General features: G+C 36.5%; 1 protein-coding gene across 23 annotated transcripts in view; it reads left to right on the top strand.

The window, feature by feature from the left end:
- The window catches only part of Trpm (Transient receptor potential cation channel, subfamily M), a 171,131-nt gene that overhangs the window by 143,401 nt on the left and 14,678 nt on the right, over positions 1 to 13,052 (top strand). For 17 of the 23 annotated variants that reach the window (XR_008405528.2, XR_008405525.1, XR_008405526.1 and 14 more), the window contains 11 exons: positions 625 to 814; positions 2,008 to 2,219; positions 3,294 to 3,446; positions 5,468 to 5,665; positions 7,136 to 7,293; positions 7,844 to 8,034; positions 8,541 to 8,686; positions 10,029 to 10,250; positions 11,172 to 11,405; positions 11,817 to 11,939; positions 12,127 to 12,318. Coding sequence is in view for 19 of the 23 variants with exons in the window: in XM_053758238.1 (XP_053614213.1) it covers positions 625 to 814; positions 2,008 to 2,219; positions 3,294 to 3,446; positions 5,468 to 5,665; positions 7,136 to 7,293; positions 7,844 to 8,034; positions 8,541 to 8,686; positions 10,029 to 10,250; positions 11,172 to 11,405; positions 11,817 to 11,939; positions 12,127 to 12,318 (2,019 nt within the window). In the remaining 4 variants the exon portion in view is untranslated. Of the gene's footprint in view, positions 1 to 624; positions 815 to 2,007; positions 2,220 to 3,293; positions 3,447 to 5,467; positions 5,666 to 7,135; positions 7,294 to 7,843; positions 8,035 to 8,540; positions 8,687 to 9,395; positions 9,615 to 10,028; positions 10,251 to 11,171; positions 11,406 to 11,816; positions 11,940 to 12,126; positions 12,319 to 13,052 lie in introns of all 23 variants that reach the window. The other 6 variants (XM_053758231.1, XM_053758227.2, XM_053758220.1 and 3 more) reach the window with 3 other exon arrangements.

The following is a 13,052-nucleotide window of genomic DNA, read 5'->3' as shown; positions in this document are numbered from 1 at the left end:
AAGAACCACCGCGTAAAAATTAGCTATCAAATAAAAAAACACCACATCACATCACCTGTTGATGACGCAGACAGATAGACACACTTAGCGGTCAAACTTATAACACCCCTCTTTTTGCGTCGAGGGTTAAAAAGAGTCATTACAATTATAATTCTAATAGCTAAGGCCCTGTCCGCACTGCGATATTCTCGCGTATTATATTCCGCAGTCGTACCATACTTCCTCGTGAATTTACCGCCTGTGCGAGCGAATACTCTACTAAGACTCATTGTGTTACTGAATTGAGATAAAAATCACTCTTCCGCGTCACGCGAATGAAATTACATTGCGTATAAAATGTATCAGAGCTTGTAATTTATTGACCGCAAGAAAAAACCAGCAATGTCCGTCGAAATGTTAGGCGAACTGTTTATCAGTGTGAAGCCGCCATAATGCCTCCTTCACTGTCATCGAACAGTTTCAAACTTTGTCTGATTCGGTATACATTGCTGGTTTTTCATTGCGCTAAATAAAAGCACTCATACTAACTACGAAATGTTCACGCATTCGCGTCGGCATGTGTCCTAGTTAGGGGACAGTGTGGGGCTGGCATTAAGGTTCTAGACGGTATAATTTTGGTTCTAGATGTGGGCAGTGTTAACGAAACGGCACCAGATGGCGTTGCTAATGTGGACACATGGCGAGGAGGCGCTGGCTAAGTCACTGGTGGCCTGCAAACTTTACAAGGCTATGGCTCACGAGGCTGCCGAAGACGACATGGAGACTGAGGTGTATGAGGAACTGAGGCATTATGGCAAGGAGTTCGAGAATAAAGGTATGTTTCGGTTATTTACCTGCCAGTGTTTTGTTTTCAAATTTTATGGTACTTACAAGACGGCGAATCGAGTCACCTGATTATAAAATGACGGCAAATGAGCAAGAGGGTCACCTTATGGTAAATGAAGTAGCCTATGTTTGAACGAGTCTGAAACGGTTCTCCGACAATTGCTTCGTCTACGAACGGGTTTAAGTACAGTCTGCCACAGAGAAATCTGACCCCCTAAGAGATGGTGTTCAAATCGCGGGGGGGTCAGATTTCTCTGTGGCAGACTGTACATGCATACCATATGCATATATTATTGACAAAATTGCTCCAGCATTCAGCCGTGTGAAAGCGGAAGAGACCGACTGGCAGACTTTCGCTTTGAGATATTAGTATGGATTATTGGGTCTACTTGAAGAATATAGTCATCACTTTTAATCATAGATCAACACGGCTCCGCATTTGCAATGAATTCCTGAAAATTACCTTGAGAGCAAAATTGGGTCAGTCCCGAATGGAAGACAACATTTCAAAATTACGGCAAAAATAAAAGAAGAGAACGGACAAAGGAAAATTCAAATTTTAAACACAATCTGCGTTCTAAATCAGTTAAAGCCATTGTACTTCTGTTTTACGAAAACAAGAAAATTGTGTCGTAAAAATAAAATTAAATGATACACAAGTGGTCTTCCAATGGTTAATTATGATTTACAGAGAAATAAACTTTGTAGATTGTCCCTGTGGAATTGAAATCTTAGAACTTTTAATTACTTTTAACTTTATTGGACAAACTTTTTTGTTGTTCTTGGAAAAGTAATCTCTGATTGTCAGTTAATTATACTTTGATTCTCACATTTTATGAATCTTTTGTATTGTTTACTGTTGATTCGAATGTTATAGGTTCGCTCAGATACAATCAATATAAATTACACACCTAAACCTTCTTCAATCACATTATCTATTGGATTGTTTATTGTGGATTGGTTTATCACGTTCATACATACAGACGCGACCAGAGAACCTATTATTACAATATATAAGGATATTAAACGATTTTATCACCTACCCATATTATTCGACACAAACAAATCTACAAAAAAATATATTTTTGCTCCAAGTAGAATGGTAAACCACGCTGGCTTTGCTCGGTCAATAAACCAGCTGATTTATCTTAGAAAAGATCTAATTTTCCAATATTCTTTCAGCGTTAGAGTTATTGGATTACTGCTACCGACAAGACGACGATCAAGCCCAGCAGTTATTGACCTGTGAACTCCAAAATTGGTCCGGACAAACTTGCCTAAGTCTTGCAGTAGCTGCTAACCATAGAGCATTATTGGCACATCCTTGCTCACAAATAATCCTGGCCGATTTATGGATGGGAGGTCTCCGCACTAGAAAAAATACAAATTTAAAGGTAAAACTTTGTCTATGGTATCTTTTTTTCTTTTTCTTTTTTCATCTTATTAACGCACAGACTTATATAGGCACGAGCATTGTAGATTCAGTGTTAGTATGTGGTTACACGTAGGTGAGTTTAAATTGATCAAATCGTTGACGTACGATCTGTGTGGACTTCTGGTTAGCATTTAGTATACATTAATAACAACGTCATTTTGGATAACAGGGTATATCAATGGGTAGGTCTAGTATTGTTATTGATACTCCCATTCATATCTTATCCCACTTTAAATGCGTCTTGTGTTTTAATTTCACCAATTTACTAATGACTTAAATATTCATAGCTTTTCTAAACCTGATGTCCAAGAGAATGCGTTCTTATGTCAATGATTACAAATTTTATAATGGATATCAAATCATTGATAGTCCCAAAATTTTACACATTCCTTACGTGGAGCCCACATGTTAGATAATAATGTTTTAACGTAACTTGAAACCGTAATGAGTAATTACGAAAGTTTGATGTCTGTGAGTCAATGAGCTTCATATATTGAAATCTGCATGCGATGCATTTTACGACGCCGATTATGCAAACACTAGGCCAAGAATAATTTGAAATTTTAATATAATCGTTGGCATAATTAACGTGTACAGTTGACCTAAGCTTACGTGCTATGAGAGTGACCCTGAAAGTTATTACTCACATTTTTAAATGTTCTGTATTTTTCAAATCTTTCCACGATTTTATATAATTTGCGATTTAGTTTTGGAGCAATTTCACTAAGGAAATTTAAAGCGCACTCTTATTTGAAACTATACTTTATCTTTCTTCCTATTTAAGAAATCGCGTTTTCTGCACATTCATCAATAAATTTTCCAAGTCGTTCTTCATCAGTTTCTTTTTCATTAGCAACAATTAAAATTACATTGATTTTGCTTTAAATTTCTTTTCGTACTTGGCTGTCCACTTTCGCGTAACCGACGTCCACCTTTCGAATTAGATGATCGTAGCATGAACGCTTAAGTCAAAGTGAAATGGCATCGTTCGAGCAGCGTTTCTTTGCAACATGGGCTTTGTCGTGATGTCAAGGTAATTCTGTGCCTGCTGTGTCCACTCTACCTTCTCCAACTGGAGTTCAAGTCGAAGGAGGAGCTGCAGCTGATGCCGCAGACTGAGGAGGAGCATCTGGAGAACGAGAGCTTGGAAGACGATAGGAGCACGAAGGACCCTAATGACGCGGAGGTAATGTTATCATTTCTGTTGCCTCCCATTTTGCTTTTGAATCATCAACTGCTGTACATGAGGGTAATGGGTTTCATTGCAGATGCTCTGCTTTTAGTAACCACAAAATACCCGTACTAAAATTATGAAAATAAAACTGTTGCAATGGAATATATTTAAAAATTAATGCCCGGTTCAAGCATTGAAGTTTACAGTTGCACTATGCTCGCTCTGCATAATTGTGTAGTCTTTCATTTAAAAAAAACAATATCTACCATGGAATCAAACTGATGAAACTCATAATTTATCGTGATTCAATTTTCTAGGCAGAGATTAATATCTTTGAACACTACACAAATGTCCAAACATTTTGGTATAAAGAATTGAGATTAAAGAATTGCTTTTACCTGAAAGTTGCTTTCCATAACGATTGAAAGATTCAATTTAACCCTATTGCATATGTAGGTGGGAGTTGTGAAAAGGCGTACACTCTCTATCAAGAAGATAATCCCTCCGGGACAACAGAATAAGCCCGTGAAGGTAGTCCTTCAGCCTGCTCTATTGTGATACGAACACAGTGCACCTCTTTGTTTGGTGGGAGCTAAATTTACACACACTATCGAAGGAAATGAAAGAAGTTTTGCTGTGTTGTTTAAATCCATGCCTGTTTCGCGAAATGCATCCTAGAAATAGTTTTTGGTTTGATTATTAAATACAACAAGTACCAACCATATATCTACAAAACCCAAGTAATCCGTTAGATGTGATATACCAGCAGATAATACTGTACCTACCCAACCACTTACATTTTAGTCACACTGTACATAATGTTTTTGTTACATATGCAATAAAATGTCCCTGACAACAAAAAAAGCTTCTGTCATAAATTACATTTTTGAAAAAAAAACTTAATGAAACTAATGAATCAATAGGCACATAATACCTACGCAATATATTTTCTTCTCTCTACGGATATGTAATATACTGTATGTATTCTTCACGAAATATATACATTCATTCATAAAGATTTTATGTAACTCATAAAATAAGATATAGTCAGCCACAACCCCAAACAAATTATCCCTACCACCGAAATTACCATTATCCTAAATACTGCTAAATTGTAAACTATATCCATACGGTACATGTTGTATAGTAATAGTCACCTCTCTATCAAATTCACGATATACGTTTCAAAGCAAAATGCCAAAGGAAATTCGTTCCAATTGTGTTTGTATTACGGTGCAAGCACTCGCATCTGTCGTAAGGCGAGCCGAGCTATCGTCAAAGTAGGCTTCTATTCCGTCTCATGTTCAGCCTCTACTCTCACACCTTTAGTATCTTCGCTGAGTCTTTTATAGGCTACGTTACCCGTTTATGGTTCACCTTGAATTTTACCACGTTCAGTCGGGGACATATAAAGTTACTACCCGTTTCTAATATTGGAAAATATCCAATCTCCATTTCGTCGTTCAATATTTTAAAACGGCTAAATGGGGCCCTATCAAAATGTTTTTTACTCTTACAATGTAATGGAGAGCCATTAGGTAAAAAATATATTTAGTGGCGAGGCTAAAATGTGCCCTTAAATTATGACCTGTACTATAATATTTGAATTCAAGGTGATACATAAAATGGTGGCATTGAAACTTTCGTGACTTCAGTTTTCGTCGATGTGGTAGTTAGTTTTGTTATTGTCACAGATTGGTGTGAAGCTATTCTGTCGTTTCGATATTTTTTAGTATATTTATGCGACGCTTTTTAACATTGCAAATTTGTGATCTATTTACCTTTAAACTTTCTTGTCGTGTTTTCATGCGATGATTACATGGGCTACTGTGACGTCATAATTTAAATTGGCTTTCGCTTTTTATCCTTCCATTGTATCTTTTAGATGATTCAAATCTTTTGCTATATCGATTTTAATGACTAATACACTGAATCTAAGCTTATAGATACCGCGAATGCTGTTGAAAATATGATTTATTTTAATTATCACCAATTGGATCATATGTAATGTTTATGTGTCTCGACTCAAGCAGGCGTTGATTGGCTCAGGGGCCGAATGCGAAACTCGAGTTGATCAGAACGGGAAAGTTGGGAAAATAGGGTGGGAGCCCTCGTACAGGGAGCTGCCTGAACACCACACCCCCGAGGACAAGCGGATGAGGCCCCTGCGGCTGAGGAAGAAGATCTACGAGTTCTTCACCGCGCCGATCACCAAGTTCTGGGCCGATTCGGTGAGATACCACTTATATATTACTAGTTGCACCCGGAGCTTCGCTCCTGTGGGAATTTCGGCATAAAAAGTATGTGTTATATTCTACCTAAGTACAAAATTTGATAACAATCCGTCCAGTAGATTTTGCTTGAAAGAGTAACAAACATACATACACACATACATCCTCACAGCCTTTCGCATTTTTAATATTAGTAGGATATCTTATTACTTTATCTGTCTACAAAGAGTAGAAAATACAGGAAAGTTTACTAAAGAAATAGGTACAATAAGATTTAACCTTTTGAATTTTAAGATCTTAAATTCCGCAAAAGTAAGCAGCCATACAAATCAAAATATTCATATTGTGAAAAAAAAAACTGTAACAGCACTATTAATTTTATATAAAGTACACTCAGAAAATGCACTGAAACCAGGTTGATTTCAAATTCGCCTCTATTACCACGGCATAAAGATCCATGGGTAACTTTGACATCGGTCGACTGTACGAAACAAAAATAAAGATGGGACGCCACATTCGTCACTCCAAAGAGTACCCGCTGAATATTACATGTAACGCAGAGTACAGCAAAAAGGTCATCATTTTTAACGAACTACCGGGATTTTGAACGCTTTGCTAAACAACAAAATTATTTATTGGCATAAAATAAAGGTGGCGCTTAGCAAGCAGTGCAAGTGCAGTCTAGTTTGCATCAGGTTACATTGCAGTTATGATATTCTCAGCACAATCATTTCTTTGTCATATCGTGTGTGTTATTTATAAATAATACTAAGTAATATAACTTATGTCTAAATTACATATCAAATGAATAGAAGCTTTATAGTGCAGTAGTTAGCGCGATCGGCTTATGATAGTGGCGGTAAGTCACTCTTATAATGGTCGGCCATTGGATGGGTGCCCAAAAATTTTTTATCTTGAGCTCCACCGTGCTTCAAAAGGCACGTTGGGCCGTTGGTTCGTGTTTTATTTGCTGCCTTTAATTTACATAAACTATTAAGATTTCGCATCAGTAGTGAACCAATAAGTCAGTCAGTTTACAGGTTTTCTCAGGATGTTATCCTTCAAATTAATCTGTGAAAACTATTTCTTAAGTTTGGTTGCGTTTAAAGTATGAATTTGCAAAATCACAAAAATGTTCTACATACAATAATAAACAAATAAAAAGCCTAGTGAGCAAAACGCGACATTTTTGTAACAGATCGTCTCTGCCATTTAATATGGCCCCATCATTGTTATTTAGGGGCTAATTCAGCGGAGATATTACTACTTTGTCACACGTGCCAGCCTTTTATGAGTGAAAGAAATATATTTATTTGTTGTTAATTCTGCGAATTGTTTTTAAACTCCATATTTTTTTCTTACTCTTTGAAAATAATTCAGTTTGAACAAAATAGAAATAAATTTATTCATAGCATACAAATATACATCACAGAAAATAATGGAATAAAATATTTTAACTTTTTGTTCCAGATTGCCTACATATTGTTCCTACTGATGTTTACATATACAGTATTAGTCAAGATGGACCCGACTCCCTCTTGGCCGGAAATTTATTCTATATGTTATATATTAACGTTCTTATGTGAAAAGATAAGAGAAATCATTACGTCCGAACCAGTAGCTATTAGGTAAGTGATTTAGAAATACTAAAATGTCTCATTTATATAGGAATATTTTTATTTTTGATAAAAATTGCTCAGTCATGCTCCATTGTGATGACGCATCATGTTGTGACTCAGTTGTTTTCCATAGATTTTGACACTAACTTGCGTCGACGTACCGTAAACAACGGCGCGCAACATAGCAATGTGGCATGGCTCTAAGTAGGAATTACATTTTAAAATCATCGACTGAAAAGAAAAGTTACCAAAGCGTGCAAAGAAACGTAAACGATCAAAGCAACTTTTGTAAAGGAAAAATTCTTCGTAAAAATATTTATTTTTTCTTTTTTATCGATGTTTAATATTTTGGCTTATACTTTGATATTGAAAAAAAATGGTACATTTTGTTAAAGCAAAGCTTGAATCTGATGATTATACCTCTAGTAATTAATCAATATTGATTAATTTTAACAGCTGCCTGGGCTATGTGTTCTTTAGCCGCCTCGTACGGTATCCACGTGGAGTGGTCCTATTCTATGGCGGAACCACACGCCAAATGACGTCTTCTCTATTGCAGACATAAGTTCAGTGTATGGGCATGGAACATGTGGAACACGTGCGACGCGGGTTTTATCATTTTCTTCCTGGTCGGCCTCACGCTGAGGCTGCGCGCGGGGTCCATGGACATCGGCAGGGTGATATACTGCGTCGATATTATATTCTGGTATTTGAGGATACTCAATATACTGGGCGTAAATAAGTACTTAGGTAAGAATGTCTTCGTCATCAATACTTATGGTATAAAGTACGCGTAACTTGATGAAAACCAGGTGCAAACTACTTATAATACTTTCTACTAAAATTATTTGCTTAGTGTGGCGTAATCTGTTAAAATATTTTTTAAATTTTCGTTTAGAAATAAAAGAAATTATTATAAATGTGAGGTGGAGCTAGTGTGCGGGGACAAAGCGTCTTAAGTTCGTCTTGTATCATTTATGATTTCACCTTGTTTTGTGTGCACTTACGTAACTACCCAAATGCTTATAAAATTTTACCTAAATGTACATTCGTGTGTAAAATATTTTAAGTTCTTTAATTTAATTCTAATGGATACCTGGCTCTCACCCAGGAGGCTCGGGTTCGATTCCCGGTATCGCGAGACTTTTTTTTTACTTTTTTCACGGCACATCTTTATCTTCAAATGAATTCAGTTAATATGCTATAATAAGTCTGTTTTTTAAGAGCAGTGTAGTGATATAACAAAATGTCGACAGGTCCTCTAGTCACAATGATGGGTAAAATGGTGAAAAATATGATATACTTCGTGGTGCTATTGCTAGTGGTGCTGATGTCGTTCGGAGTGGCGCGGCAGGCGATCCTCTACCCGGACAAGGAGGCTAGTTGGTACCTCATTAGAGAAGTAAGTATCCTGTGCTAGACAGACAGAGCGGTGAAGTATCATTCATAAAATGAGCCATAAGATAAAGTATGATCCAGCAGAACGAGCGACTGACCGACAACGTCGAGCGTACCGTGAATACACAACTAATATTCGGTTTAACGATTCCCTGTGGTGTATAGGAAATAGGGAAGCACAAAGAAGACTGGAACAGAAAAATGACGGGGTTTTTACACGCGTACTGTCGGTTGCAAAAGCTAGTAAGAGGTAGACCTGGGTACAAATATTGTCTGCATGGGTATCTCACTCTCATCTATTTCTGTCGCCAAACAGCAGCTTGCGTTGTTGCATTCCGGTTTGAAGGGTGAGAGAGGCAGTGCAATTTATAGGTAATGTGGCTAAAGATCCTAAGTACGCAACACTGCGCGCGGGTGTGATACCCCTGGTCTTGTAGGCGTTGATAGGCTGTGGTGATCACTTACCATGAGGTGGGCCGCATGCCTGTTTGCCTGCTTGGTAGTATAAAAAATCATATTATGATGCACATTATTACGATATGAGCATACTAATGATTAAAATAAAATCATTTCAATATTCACTCATTAATAGCCTCACTTCTGTATTCAGAACTGATCAAAACGCATCGACGATAATGAACGAATGGTAATTATTATCTAATACTAACATGTACACCACCTACACTCTCCACTAGCACTACTAACATTTCCAGGTCTTCTTCCAACCGTACTTCATGCTTTACGGTGAAGTTTTCGCCGAGCAAATGGCCCCTCCTTGTGGTGGCCCAGGCCTCGAGGAGTGCCGCGTGGGCCACTGGGTCCCACCGGTGGTCATGAGCGTATACCTCCTCATCGCGAACATTTTACTAGTTAACCTCCTCATTGCGGTCTTCAATAACATCTTTATCGAAGTCAACGGAGTGTCGCATCAGGTTTGCGCCTGATAAATGCATTATTGTCGTAGTTTCGATGTTGTATTTTCAGCCGCTGATAGACTTGAGCATTCTAACGAGTGATTTAGCGAGCATTCTAGCAGACGACAGTAAACTTGTGACCAAAATAAAATTTACAAGCATTTACTGCTATAATCGGGAAAATGATAGTAGACGTAGTTTCAAATTTCAAAGCGACGAAAGCTCGACATCATGTTACAAATAAATGCTCAAATGTTTGCGGCTTTAGTAATGCGCCTGTTGCGAGATTTGATTACGTAGGGCATTTAGCACCATTTTCTTTTACATTTAAGTTCATTGTTTACTTTCATTGATCAGTAGCTAGAGTATTTAGTATGATTTCATCTTTTTGTCAGTTTATATATTTTTGTTGATTAGCTCCCTTGTTTGTAGATATTCTTCCAGCCGTACTTCATGTTGTACGGTGAAGTATTCGCCGGTGAAATCGACCCAGTGTGTGGGACGGGCATCGGCGATGTCAAATGTGTTACCGGAAGATGGATCACGCCCGTTGCAATGACAATTTATTTGCTTGTCGCCAACATTTTGCTAATAAACCTTCTCATAGCCGTCTTCAACAATATATTTAATGAAGTCAATGAAGTCTCGCATCAGGTTTATTTTTGTTTTTGCTTTATTTTACTTTTGAAGCTCACTTCAAAAACGTCTGTGCTATATAATTATATGTTAAAAAATGTTATAAAAAATATTATTAAAATATTAATATCAATTTCAATGTTTATATAGGAAATGATACTGTAAATGTATCTTTATGAAATTAAATTTCCAGATAAAGACCTAATATAAACAAAACTGAAGGAGAGCCCATTGATTTTGTCAAAATGAAAAATAAATATTGATTGAATCTTCAATTTAATAATGGAACTTGTAGACGTAGCATCAGCATTTTATTGAATTTAGATCGTATTAATAAACGATTGGTCTTTATGACAAACGTTTTTGAAGTGATCACGTTTTGAAATTCTAATAAGATGCTAACATTTTTGCCTTTGTAATTTTAAATGTGAAAATGTGCTTCTTAGTGGATGTCGTAAATCATACGCTTTGGTATCTTATTAGATTTATTAGTTTTAATTGCAGTTATTTATGTTGTTTTAATTTAATTAATTCTTGATGTTTCGTATAGTTCAGTAACTAAGTTTTTCTTTTTTGATAACCCTATTGATGTAGAAGTTTTTGAAATATTTGAGACAGTGTACTTATTCAAATCCTTGGCCATAGCTTTTATAAATTTGTATAGTAATGATAAAGTTACGGAGACAACAAACGTGTAAACTTAAAAGCTAGTACATCTTTATTACGAAAACACTCATCTCAGCGTCCCGTTTCCTTCCTCAGCGTAGGAGCCCAGGGTCCACTTTGCAAATTTTATCACGAAAATACTGAACTGAAATATTTGATAATATATACGTAATGCTTGCAATACAACAGCAAAATACCAGTTCTATAAATCAGGCTAAAGCCAGGCCAATTACACAAATACATGAGATAATAACCCCAAACTTGCTTCTCCAGGTGTGGATGTTCCAAAGGTTTACAGTGGTGATGGAGTATGAACGGAAGCCCGTGCTCCCACCACCACTGATCATATTCTGCCACATCTACGCGACCGGGAAGTGGATCACCAGGAACGTCTCCCACAAGAGGTTCCAGTATGACAATGGACTGAAACTGTTTCTGGAAAAGGAGGATATGGAGAGGCTTTATGATTTCGAGGAGGAGTGCGTCGAAGGGTATTTTAGGGAACAAGTTAGTTTCGATATTTTTTTTTATTATCGAGTGATCGTGTCGAATATATTATAAGAAACAATAGTGTCAAGTTTTAAGTCGCCCAAAAGTATCTCCCATAACAAATTCTGGCGCCACCATCTAGTAACAGCAAACGCATTTTTTTGGTTCGAAAATTGTCAACAACGAAACGATTCCATTTGTGTGGAACGTTTCAGCTCAATTGAACCTCAAACCCGCATTGCAAAATTTACCAAATAAAATCCTTTATGTAGGCTTTCGTTCTTCGCTTTCAGTTTTGGATTCTCAAAAAAGTACTACTAGAACTTTTATTCTTTTAATTTTCTTTTATTCCAGCCAGTTCTCTTTACATCTACATTATGAGATACTAATAATGATTGTTTTTTATTTGACATTATGTCGTTATTTCAGGAAGTTAAATTATCTAATTCTATAGAAGAGAGAGTAAGAAACACAACTGATAGGGTAGAAAATATAACGACCAAAATGGAAGACTTGAACCAGAAAGCTAATTGCCAAATACAATCAATGCAGGTGAGTAGTGAGCATTTTTCAGAGCATTTTTCAATAAATTCAGATTGGCCCGTGTCTTGGATGTTTAACTGTAATTATTTGTTAATGTATAATAATATGTTATCACATTAATTTTAAACAAATGTAGTCTTAAAATGATTTATTCATGAATTTAATCTACCAGGTATTAAATTATTCATTTTTTCAGAGTGTAGAATTTAGGTTAAGAAAATTAGAAGATGTAGCTGAACAAACTATGAACCACCTGGCCGTTATACACCGTTTTATGGCGACCCATCCCTCGCTGGTCAACCGAGGGTCCACGGATACTTTGGGCCCCCCTCCCCCCACCTTCCAGTCCGGGGCTGCAAGGCTCAGAACCGCCAGCGATAGATCCGAGGTGAGAACACACGAAAAGCTACTCAACTGTAAACTAAATAGGGGTGAATTTTCAGTAACGTTTGTTTGTGCCTTGGGATAAAATGTTGAGATATAAACAAAAATAAACTTTATTTCCAGGACCCTAAATTTGAAATTCCATGTAACACTTTTATAACCTAAAACAATACGACTTGTAATAGACATTCTACATAATTTCGACTCTATGCGACCGCAACAGTGTAGGTTTTTGCGTGACACGAGAAATATTTCCGGGTCCTTTATGCAGCTCCGTGAATATTTATGGAAACCGATGACTCTCCCGACACTCGCAACTTGTGTGATACTGGAATTTATACCATGGTTTCCATAAACTAGACTAAATGTGCTCAACTCTGTTACAAATATCAGAAATAGGATTTAAATCTAAAGGAGATAAGTACGTTTTATCGTTAGTTATAATTTTAAAAATCAAGTTTTCTTCATATTTTTGTAATACTTATTGCAATCAAAGCGAAAGTATAGATATGTATATGGACAAACAACAATTAAATTTCAAAATATAACCAGGAATAGTATGTAGGGTAAATGTTATCCCGAAAAGCGCGAATTAAGCATAAATATATGTCATATTTCCCACTAACACATAACGGCACATTAAAACAAAATAAAATAAAATTCATTTATTACAGGATACCATAGACAGCCAGACCCATATACAAATTCAAGATAAAAACTTATAATATTGGATAATAA

This window comes from Plodia interpunctella, chromosome 18, assembly GCF_027563975.2.
Source record: "Plodia interpunctella isolate USDA-ARS_2022_Savannah chromosome 18, ilPloInte3.2, whole genome shotgun sequence".
NCBI classification, from domain to species: domain Eukaryota; kingdom Metazoa; phylum Arthropoda; class Insecta; order Lepidoptera; family Pyralidae; genus Plodia; species Plodia interpunctella.
Note: the sequence above shows the minus strand (reverse complement) of the source record. Positions and strands in the feature narration are given on the sequence as shown.